The sequence below is a fragment of the Lactuca virosa genome, chromosome 8 (genome assembly GCF_052849685.1).
Source record: "Lactuca virosa cultivar CGN04683 chromosome 8, Lactuca_virosa_CGN04683_v6, whole genome shotgun sequence".
Taxonomy (NCBI): Eukaryota; Viridiplantae; Streptophyta; class Magnoliopsida; order Asterales; family Asteraceae; genus Lactuca; species Lactuca virosa.
The window spans coordinates 394,519,845-394,531,380 of record NC_136433.1 but is presented as its reverse complement, the minus strand read 5'-3'; the positions used below and the strand labels follow the sequence as shown (position 1 = coordinate 394,531,380).

Genomic DNA, 11,536 nt, shown 5'->3' with positions numbered 1-11,536 from the left:
TGGTTGAAACCGGGGGAGTTTTCATTTTCCATCTTAGAAATTTGAAAAACTTTGGAAAACTGTAAAAATCATTTTTCTAATTTACATACAATTTAGAAAACTGAAAATGAAAATTTTAGAAAACTAAACGAACAAACGCGTTTTCAAAATTTCCGTTTTTCTTGGAAAATTTTCCACAACCAAACGCACCCTAAACGTCTCTAGAAACTAATTTCGGAAAGAGACTATTTGCCACCCGTCGCTTGGCGCGGATAAACGCTAGTGTGTGTGTGTGTGTGTGTGTGTGTGTGTGTGTGTGTGTGTGTGTGTGTGTGTATATATATATATATATATATATATATATATTTCAACTTACTATTTTCCTAGAACATTATATGTATCAAAGTGAGAGGCCTCTACTTTACATTGATTAAACACTTAATTGGAGCATTTATTTATGACCAAATGAATGTGAGGTACAGGATTATAAGATATGATGCCTGTCAAGGAAGAAAAGGGTTATGTGAGGGGTATGCCTCTTTCTGCCTTCGGTAAGCCCTGATAGAGAAGATAAGCAAAGATGGGTTTTTACTTATGAGTTTAAACATTGAGAAAGGTATAGTATAGGAGTAATTCTGACCTAGCGCCACTGGATCCACCAAGAGTAACTGTTCCTAAAACAATTAATAGGAAAGGGATTCCAATCAATGCATGGTTTCTACTTCCTCCATGTGCCCTTGGGACTCCGGTTCTCACCACCCATGAATATGTGCCTGTGGTTCTCACCACCCATTAATGCCAAGGATTATCAGATAACAAGCTAACTCAAAAAACAAAAAGTGAGAATTACCTGCAGCTGAAACTTCTCTTCTCATGCCTGTAACCAAGGCCAACACAAGAGTCAGCACTTGTTAATGAATAGATTGGAGCACTAACACAACACCACCACTAGGTCAGGTATTCACATGCATTTGGGTTTTGATATCCTAGCTAGACCACAAGAGAGGAATGCATTCATTTGGCTTCTACAAGGCTAATTCCCACTCAACCCAACAACAATTTTCCTCATAAACTATGTAGTCACACAATGTGCGAGAAAACTGACCAAACTCATCGATGTGAGGGTTTTCAACCCACATGATTGATTATCAAACAGTATCAAGTCTATTAGATGAAATAAACATGTTCGTTTTTTTTATCGATCCACATGTGAATTCTTATCCCAGGGTTGGGATCAAGATGGGACTCCATGTTACTATGTCTCTGTACCGCAATGATCGATCACGTACATGTCACCTACTTCTGTAAAAATGACTAAGGATATATGCAGAGATAAGATAATCAACTTACCAGACTGTAAGCATGTGTAAGCTTCGGAAATCTGCCAAAAGTTTTTATCAAAAAAGTCAGCCGCAGGCAGTGATTGAATGCAGTAATATAGTGGCGGTGTTATATACCTGTTTGAAATTGGATTCAGCGAGAGATCTTTGGGAAACGGGGAAACGATCTGGATGAGTTTCCCATGCCTTTTTCTTGTAAGCTGCTTTGACCTAAAATGACATTAAAAGGTGAATCGTTTGATAAGATGAGCCTGTTAGGCTGTTGGTGTTGGCAAATTAGTACCTGTGACGATGAAGGTGTGGAATTGGGTAGAAAGCCTAGCAACACCCTGGCTTCCTCGCCAAGCATTTTCTCTTTCTAGGGTTCTTCCTTACCTAAAAAAATTCCCGAGTCATATAACCAACAACTTCCAACATAAACGGCAACATTAGTAATTTAGGCCGAGTGTTCTTTCACTTTCTCTTTTGATTGTTGGATTCTATGGCTTTCAAGTTTCAACCTCAGTAACTTGGATATTGCTATCGATCTGGTTCGGTGGATCTTGCGAGTTTAATGTTTGGGATTTGTTTATTTAACTAAAAATATTTTTTTTCATAAAAAATATTTATTACAAGTAGGAACAGTCCACCACTTGTAACAGAATCTTTTTAAGAGGGTTTTTGGGCATTATTTTTATTTCTATCTTTCCATACATAAAAAAAATAATGACTTTTGTACTTTTAATTTTTTTAAACAATAAAAAATATTCAAAAGATATTTGATAAGTATAAAAATTCTTTTTAAAACAATTTTTTGGATTATTTATTTGTTTATATGGTTAAAAAGATTATAAATTAAAAAAATGTTTGGATTGGTTATTTGTTTTTCTAGGTTTCTTCCATACAAAATGTTTTAAGTTATAAGTAAATAAGTTCAAAAAATTTAACTTTTCAAAAATGTCTTATTTAGAAATTGTGAAAAATAGTTTTTATAATTGCTTATTGATTATACAAACACTTTTTTTCTACTTACTCCGCAATTGCTTTTTAAAAAACAAATAATCAATGTTATGAAATATTAGTTTGTGAATGACCATTGGATTTCTCATTTGTCTCATAACTCTCTATCATTGTTTAGCATTAGTAACAACCATTTCAATATGTTTATGAGTGTAATAATGCACCATCATAATGTGCATTCATCTTTCATCTTATTTTAGTTGTATAAATAGTGAGTCATATGTATCAGAAAGTTGATGATTTCATCACAAGTATTGAAATAAAAGTTCTCTCCACTCTCATATCTTTCTTATTTTATAATTTATCTCGTTATTTGATCATATTTCATAACACGTTATCAGCACAACTCTACCATAGAGCTCTAACTCCATATTGTTCTTGTCATTTTCAGGTATGTATTTTTTATAAGTTTACATGTATAATGCTTACAACTTATTTTATGGAATTTCTTAACTAACACTTCCTTAACATACAAGCAGGGCCGGCCGCGAGATTAAGGAGGCCCTGTGCAATTTAACAAAAAATAGGCCCCAAAACATGAATGACCTAAAATTTAAGCAAAAAAATTATAATTTTTTGTATTCAATTGCAAAATGGATACAATACAAGTTCATTCAAATAATATACAAAAAAGATATTTTCTTCCACTTAAAAATAATTACCCTTGTAATATTCATTCTAATAATTCTTTAAATAAACTTTTCAATAGCTTTCTCTCAATCTTCATCAAAACCAATCCATAATTCGTTCTTGAGTCGATATAGATCATAGGTAGAACTTCAATATGCAAATCTGTAAGTAGCTTTTTGGTTCCTGATTCAATTCTGGAAAAAATAATCTTTTATTTTCTTGTAATAAAACTGTAAAAATCCAGAAATAAAATCAAGAAGTTACACTATCAGGAAAAAACTCTGATTTGCTTCTAATAAAATAATCAGAAATCAGAAATACACTTCAAAAAAATCTAAAATCAAAATTTTGTAAACCCCAATAGTTGATTGACAGTCAAAGGATCATTGGTTCGATGCATCTAGATTCAAGAAGATGCGAATCATAAAGAAAAAACACTGATTTACTTCTTCTAAATCAGAAACTTATCAAAAATAACATTAAAAAACGAACTTAAAAGGAAAAATAACAGATTTTAATTTGCTTGTATAATTGTACCTTCAAAAATCTGAAATTAATTTCCTTTTCCTTATGATTTTCGAAACTGATTTTCGAAATTGATTTGCTTGTACCTTTAAAAACAAACCAAATTTAAAGTTAAAAAATCGAACATGTATAAAAAACGAACCAGAAAAAACAAAAAAATCAGAAATTCCTTACCTTCTGATTTCGAATCCTCAAGCAGGATTAATTTTGGAGCTTCTAAATTTTGATTTTCGAGAAGAAACTAGAACGATTATAAGATTCAGTTTTTTTCCGAGAGATTATAAACATACAACAATCAAAACTGATTTTCAGGAAGAAATAAGAAATTGGTAGGATTGTAAGAACCGAAAGCAACTTATTTGCCTATGAAATCGTCTAATACTAAACAAACAATAAGCCCGTTGATTGGAGACGATTCACTAGACATCATTAACTTGTTCCCCATGCGTAAGCGTAATCAGCAAACAAGAAATCGAAGAGTTTTTTTTTCTTTTCCCAAGTTTCAGATTTCCCGCTCACTCCCTGCTATTAGTGATTGTAAAACCTAATTTGATTTGGGCTAAAACTGACGATAGGCTATACACACTAAAAAATTGTGGGCCCTATCATTTAGTGGGCCCTGTTCATGGGCACTTGTTGAACTCCCCATGGGTCGGCTCTGCATACAAGTCTTTATTTTGATTACTATTTTCATTATTGAAGACCATGCTAGAGAAAACTTTCTCGACTTTTCATGCTACTAACATGCTCCTACAGTAGCAATATCATGAGAAAGGTTTAAAATAAATATGAATTAATCTCATGCCTTCTTGTGGCTAAACAAAACAATGAGTTATTAATGAAAAATCACCAATCAGTCTCGATCGGTTCTAGGCCATTCCCTATAGTGAATGCAACATCATATAATCATAATAGTCATGGGTATAACCGAGGTCATGGAGGTTGTCATAATTATCATAAAAATAACATGATTATAAGTAACCACCAGAAGTTGGAAAATAACAAAAACTCACATCCTAGATAAAAGTTGTCAAGGAAAAAAGAAAGTTAAAAATATTTGTCACCGATGTGGAATGACCAGTCGTTGGTCTTGTACATGCCGCTCTCCAAAGCATTTTGTTGATCTTTATCAAGCTTCTCTAAAACTAAAGAAAAGAAAGATATCGAAACAAATTTATTCAAAATGATTTTCTCGAATATCAACCAAAAAATGGCACATTTGGATGTTGCGAATTATCTTGTCTACCCAGAAGGGACAAGTGGTGTTATGGATGTTGAAATATTTGATTAAAATACTCTATCATCTCCCAAAATAGAGCATTGACCTTTGAAATCAAGACCAACATCTTTCAAGCCTTACTTCTAGTCCTAGCTAATTGCCAGCCATTCTTTTCAATGCAATTTATTGTATTTTCCTTATTTAGTTTTTTGTATAGACTATATATTCAGTACGTGGGCTTATTCATACATATAAGAAATATAAAAGTTATTCTACTTTCTCTTCCATTCCTCTGATCATCATGGTTAACATGGTATTAGAGCGGTGTTTATGATCCAAAAACCATTTGTGCTCATCATCTACCAGAACCAGAAGCAATGTCAGAAGAAGATAACAATAACCTAGCCATCCAAATAGCCAATCTCCTCAAAAATGGAGTTTAAATTCAAACCCAGAACCCAAAACCAAATCCCTCTGATAGCCTAAAAATTAGCCTCAATCTTACTAGCCAAAACTACCCTCTATGGGCTCGGATGATACGAGTCGCCATAGGGGGAAATCGAAAACTCTTTTAAACCATCTCACCCAAAACCCGCCAGAACCCAGTGATGATCAGTAAGAACAAGATGATTTGATCGTTTTTTCATGGCTCATCCAAAATATCGAGTCGGTCCTTGCTAGTAACTTAACAGAGTTCCCGACAGCGAAAACGCTATGGGATGCTCTTACGGTTACGTATAGCAACGGCAAGGACAAACTTCAGACTTTTGATCTCCACGTTAAAGCAAACGAGTTCAAGCAAAATGGTGTACCGTTAGAAGAATTTTGGATCGTGATGCAGGGTATCTGGGGAGAAATTGAACGGCGAGATCCAAACCCAATGACGTGTTCTACCGACATTTCCACTTACAACAAAGTCAGGTCAGAAAACAAATTGTTTCAATTTCTCAATGCCCTTGATCGAAAGTATGATTCCCCTAAAAGAGAGATCCTCCGGTGGGACCCCTTGCCGTCTGCTGAAGCCGCCTATGCTGCTGTCCGAAAAGAAACAGCACATCAAAGTATTTTCGGGAACATACAACAAGGGGTGGCGTCGGGTCTGAACTCAACAGGTTATTCCGATGGGTTAGGGCTCGTTTCCAAAGGTCGCCGGTCAGACCAGAAATCCAATCCGTCATCATCCCGGGTTGATAAAAGTAGATTGAAATGCGAGCATTGTGGCATGACCAAGCATACGAAAGAACAGTGTTTTAACTCATGGGATACCCGGAATGGTGGCCCGACAGACACAAAAAAGGGAGAGATGGCAAAGCCGCAGTCGCCATGGGCAATCAAGGGACCACCAGCAGCGGTGACCACTCAAAACCCGCCGGAAATCAAGAGAGCACCAAAAAAGGAAACCATGGCGGGAATTGTTGTTTTGCGGCAATTAAAGAAGAAGAACCAGGGGGCATCGCAGGTATAGGGTTTGAGAATTACACCTCAAACCCTTCACTCTCTCAACATTTTCATTCACAGCCCTATAGTTCCAATATGACAGTCAGGTCAACAAATTCTTTTAACGTTGGGGAAGTTAACATGGCAACAAAAAATAAAAAAAATAATAAAGACTCATGGATATTTGATTGTGGTGCTACTGATACAATGACTTTTGAAATTTCTAACATGTGCTCAATGTCAAAACCACAAAAATCAAGAATTCATACTGCAAATGGAGAAGTTCTCCAAGTCAAAGGAGGAGGGACCATTCAAATTTCACCAAACATGAAATTAAAAAATTGTCTCTATGTTCCATCCTTATCTCATAAATTGCTATCGATCAGTCATGTTACCAAAGAATTAAATTGTGTTGTTCTAATGCATCCAACCTTCTGTATCTTATAGGACATCAGGACGGGGAAGATCATTGGGCGTGGTACTGAGCAACAAGGACTATACTATGTGGATGAAGTGACTCGACAAGGTACTATAATGCTAGCTCATGGATCTATAGATAGGGAGGCTTGGTTATGGCACCGAAGATTGGGACACTCATCCAGTGGATACTTGCATCATTTATTTCCTGAATGATTCCCAACAAATAAAGTCTTAAATTGTGAGACATGTTTTTTGGCTAAGAGTCATAGACACACTTACAAATCAAATGATACTAAGGTTGATTTTCCTTTTTTGTTGATTCATTCGGATGTGTGGGGGCCAGCAAAAGTTGAGGGGGGAAAAAATTTCCGTTATTTCGTTGCATTCATTGATGATTGCACCCGCATGACTTGGATTTACCTCTTGAAAAATAAATCCGAAGTTTTTTCAAAATTCAAAAGTTTTTGTGCCATGGTTAAAACCCAATTTAAAAGTGATATACAAATTCTTAGGTCCGATAATGGGGGGGAGTTTGTTAATACTTCCATGAAACAGTTTTGTCAAGAGAAGGGAATAATTCATCAAACCTCATGCGCTCACACCCCCGAACAAAATGGGGTATCTGAAAGAAAAAACCGCTTCCTCTTAGAAATAACCCGTGCGCTCATGATTGAATCCCAAGTTCCGAAATCTTTTTGGCCCGAAGCTCTTGCCACAACAACCTATCTTGTGAACCGTCTTCCAACAAGAGCTCTTGACTTAAAAACCCCAATTCAAGCCATGTCTAAATTTCACAAACCTCCATCTACCCTTACCCTTGAACCTCGTGTCTTTGGTTGTTCTGTGTTTGTTCACATACCAAAATCAGAACATTCCAAACTTGATGCATGTGCTGAGAAATGTGTGTTTGTTGGTTATGGAGTCAATCAACAAGGTTATCGATGTTACAGTCCGAACAAACGTCATATGTACACCACGATGAATTGTGACTTTCTCGAAACCGAATATTTCTACAATACCCAACATACTGGTCATGGGGAAAAGGAGTATGATGACACATTGGGTTGGATAAAATGGATGCCAACATCAGTAGAAATTAATCACGGAACCCAAACTATGTCACAATCCACGAGTCCAGAAGATAGTACCACTACCAATGATCCTCCCAACCTGGCGTCAGAGGTAAGTAATTCTCAAACTCAAGAGCATGTTGATTCTCCCATTGTCTCTGAGTCATCTACTAACTGTGAAACTCATGAGCATGTAGAAACTCCTGACCATACGACAGAACACGAGTCATCACAGGTTGAACAAGCCAGATATGTTCTACCCCCAAGATCCAACAGAGGAGTTCCTCCAAAAATATACTCTCCCGAGAAGGAAGCTCGAAGTTCTCGATACCCTATAGCAAACGTGGTAGCCGGAAATTTATCACAAGAAGCCTGGGATTTTGCCACATCTATATGCTATGAAGAAATTCCAACTACAGTTGAACAAGCTCTTGAGTCTAAGGACTGGAGAAAGGCAATGAAAATTGAAATGGATGCACTGAATAAAAATGACACGTGGGAAAAATGTACCCTTCCTCCTGGAAAAAAACCAGTAGGATGTCGTTGGGTCTTCACTATAAAGTATAAGCCGGATGGAACCATTGAAAGATACAAAGCCCGACTTGTAGCAAAGGGATACACTCAAACTTACGGAATTGACTATTCCGAGACATTTTCTCCCGTGGCCAAAATCGACACAATCAGGGTCCTATTCTCTATAGCTGCAAATAAAGGTTGGCCTCTCCTTCAATTTGATGTAAAAAATGCCTTCTTACATGGAGAACTTAAAGAAGAAGTCTATATGGAAGCCCCTCCCGGATTCATGGGAGACTCTAAAGAAGTGTGTCGCTTGAAGAAATCCTTATATGGATTAAAACAGTCTCCTCGTGCCTGGTTTGGCAGGTTTACTTTAGCCATGAAAAAATATGGCTTCAAATAGAGTAACTCAGATCATACTCTGTTCCTTAAACGGGGGAATGGACTTGTAACATGTTTAATTATTTATGTCGATGATATGATAATCACAGGTAATGATGAGGAAGAGATGAAAAGGTTAAAGATAAACCTATTCAAAGAATTCGAAATGAAGGATCTGGGAAGACTTAAATATTTCCTTGGAATCGAAGTCCTGAGGTCTAGACAGGGGATTTTTATCTGCCAAAAGAAATATGTCCTTGACCTGCTGGCAGAAACAGGGATGATAGATTGCAAACCTGTGGATACTCCTATGACGGTGAACAAAAAGCTCTATATGGAGGAAAAGGCTAAGCTGGCCGACAAGGGAAAATATCAACGGATAGTAGGGAAACTAATCTATCTCTCACATACCCGGCCTGACATTGCTTACGCAGTGGGAGTGGTGAGCCAATTTATGCATCAACCTCAAGTTACCCATATGGAAGCCGTGTGGAGAATTATCAGATATCTCAAAGGGACACCTGGTCATGGAGTTCTGTTCAAGAAAAATGGGCATCTAGAAACCCAAATATATACCGATGCGGATTGGGCAGGGGATAAGGGAAATCGGAGATCAACATCTGGTTACTTTACCCTTGTTGGTGGGAATCTTGTTACTTGGAGGAGCAAGAAACAAAAGGTGGTGGCTCTTTCAAGTGCTGAAGCAGAATTTCGAGGAATAACACGCGGTCTAGCAGAGATACTTTGGATACGGAAACTCTTGACAGAAATCGGGTATCCTCCAACCCAATCCAGCAAAATTATGTGCGATAAAGAAGCAGCTATTCAAATTTCAGAGAATCCAGTCCAACATGATCGCACAAAACATGTTGAAGTAGACCGACACTTCATCAAAGAAAAACTTGAAACAGGGATAATTGAACTTCCGTTTGTCCGCTCAGAAGACCAACTCGCGGATATATTAACAAAGGCGGTCAATGGAAAAAATTTTAATCATTGTCTTGGCAAGTTGAGTATCGAAAATCCCACTACTCAACTTGAGGGGGAATGTTGAAATATTTGATTAAAATACTCTATCATCTCCCAAAATAGAGCATTGACCTTTGAAATCAAGACCAACATCTTTCAAGCCTTACTTCTAGTCCTAGCTAATTGCCAGCCATTCTTTTCAATGCAATTTATTGTATTTTCCTTCTTTAGTTTTTTGTATAGAATATATATTCAGTACGTGGGCTTGTTCATACATATAAGAAATATAAAAGTTATTCTACTTTCTCTTCCATTCCTCTGATCATCATGGTTAACAATGGATGGTGATGGAAAAATAATATATAATAGTTTTGTTTCATGTCATTTATTATGTTTTTATGTCATATTCGTTTCATGAGAAATGATGTCATCACAATCTTCGCAAAGTAAAATATGACTTTATTTCTCTAAGTCGAATGTTTCTTATGTTTTATTTATTTATTGAAGAGAAATATGGATATTCGCAAAAGAAATGAGAAGATATATGTCCTGCAGACAATGCAAGGACACATAGCATTTTTAATAATGAAAAATATTTTACTTATTTATCAATTTGAGAAGCAAATGTTAATACAATAATAAGTAATGCAAAAATGATTGAAGGCTCCAGAAGAGCGAATATAATATTACCACAATGGACAATAATTACAATTGTTGATGCATTATTTTCATCAAAATCACCAAGAAATTTATTAAGTTTTAAGGATATTCGGTCCAACGGATATCATGTTGAAACAACCAATGATGGTGATAAAGAGTATCTCAATATTACAAAAATGATTCGGGTAAGAAAAGTCTTTTGGAAAAATTATTGTCCTCCGGATTGTATTATACAAATATTAGAATGACTGAATCCTATGCTATTGAAAATATAAGGTATGATAACACCTTCAAAGTTTGACATGACCGGTTGGGCCATCATGGATCAATTATGATGCGCAAAATAATTGAAACTTCAAGTGGTCATTCCTTGAAAAACCAGAAGATTTTTCAAGCTAATGAATTATCTTGTGCTGCATGCTCTCAAGGAAACTTAATTTCCCATCCATCATTAAACAAAGTTGGGTATGAAAGTCATAGTTTTTAGAAAGAATTCAAAGGGATATATGTGGACCAATTCAACCACCATGTGGACCATTTAGATATTTTATGGTTTTAATTGATGAGTCAATTAGATGGTCAATGTGTGCTTGTTGTCTAGTTGTAATTTGGTTTTTGCATGATTAATTGCATAAATAATCAGCCTAAGGGCACATTTCCCCGATTACCAAATTAAGAAAATTTGACTTGACAATGCAAAATTTTCATTGCAAGCTATTAATGATTATTGCATGTCGATTGGATTGAACATCCTGTTACACATGTTCATATGCAAAATGGTCTAACTGATCCATTAATCAAACGCCTTCAATTAATTGCAATACCATTACTAATGCATTATAGACTTCCTACATCGACATGCGGCATGCAATTTTACATGCAACATCACTTATACACATCAGGCCAACCAATTATCATTAGTTCTCCCCTATTCAACTGGTTTGCGGTCAGGAACCAAATATTTCCATCTAAGCACGTTTAAATGTCCAATTTATGTACCCATTTCTCGACCTCAAAGAAGAATGAGAATTTACGTTGGGTATAAATCTCCATCTATAGTAAAATATTTAAAACCATCAACTGGAGATTTATTAACTGCTATATTTGATGATTATTATTTTGACTTCCTACATCGACATGCGACATGCAATTTTACATGCAACATCACTTATACACATCAGGCCAACCAATTATCATTAGTTCTCCCCTATTCAACTGGTTTGCGATCAGGAACCAAATATTTCCATCTATGGACGTTTAGATGTCCAATTTATGTACCCATTTCTCCACCTCAAAGAAGAATGAGAATTTACGTTGGGTATAAATCTCCATCTATAGTAAAATATTTAAAACCATCAACTGGAGATTTATTAACTGCTATATTTGATGAT

General features: G+C 35.9%; 1 protein-coding gene across 1 annotated transcript; it reads right to left on the bottom strand.

Annotated features, from left to right (window-relative positions):
* Positions 1 to 409: 409 nt before the first annotated feature.
* Positions 410 to 1,814, bottom strand: LOC145132269 (Chaperone DnaJ-domain superfamily protein). The gene is made up of 6 exons (XM_079066994.1): positions 1,603 to 1,814; positions 1,437 to 1,529; positions 1,330 to 1,360; positions 830 to 856; positions 620 to 752; positions 410 to 537 (listed from the first exon to the last, which is right to left on the bottom strand). The coding sequence occupies exons 1-6, from the start codon at positions 1,666 to 1,668 to the stop codon at positions 483 to 485; spliced, it is 405 nt and encodes a 134-aa protein (XP_078923120.1). The 5' UTR covers positions 1,669 to 1,814; the 3' UTR covers positions 410 to 482.
* Positions 1,815 to 11,536: the final 9,722 nt, after the last annotated feature.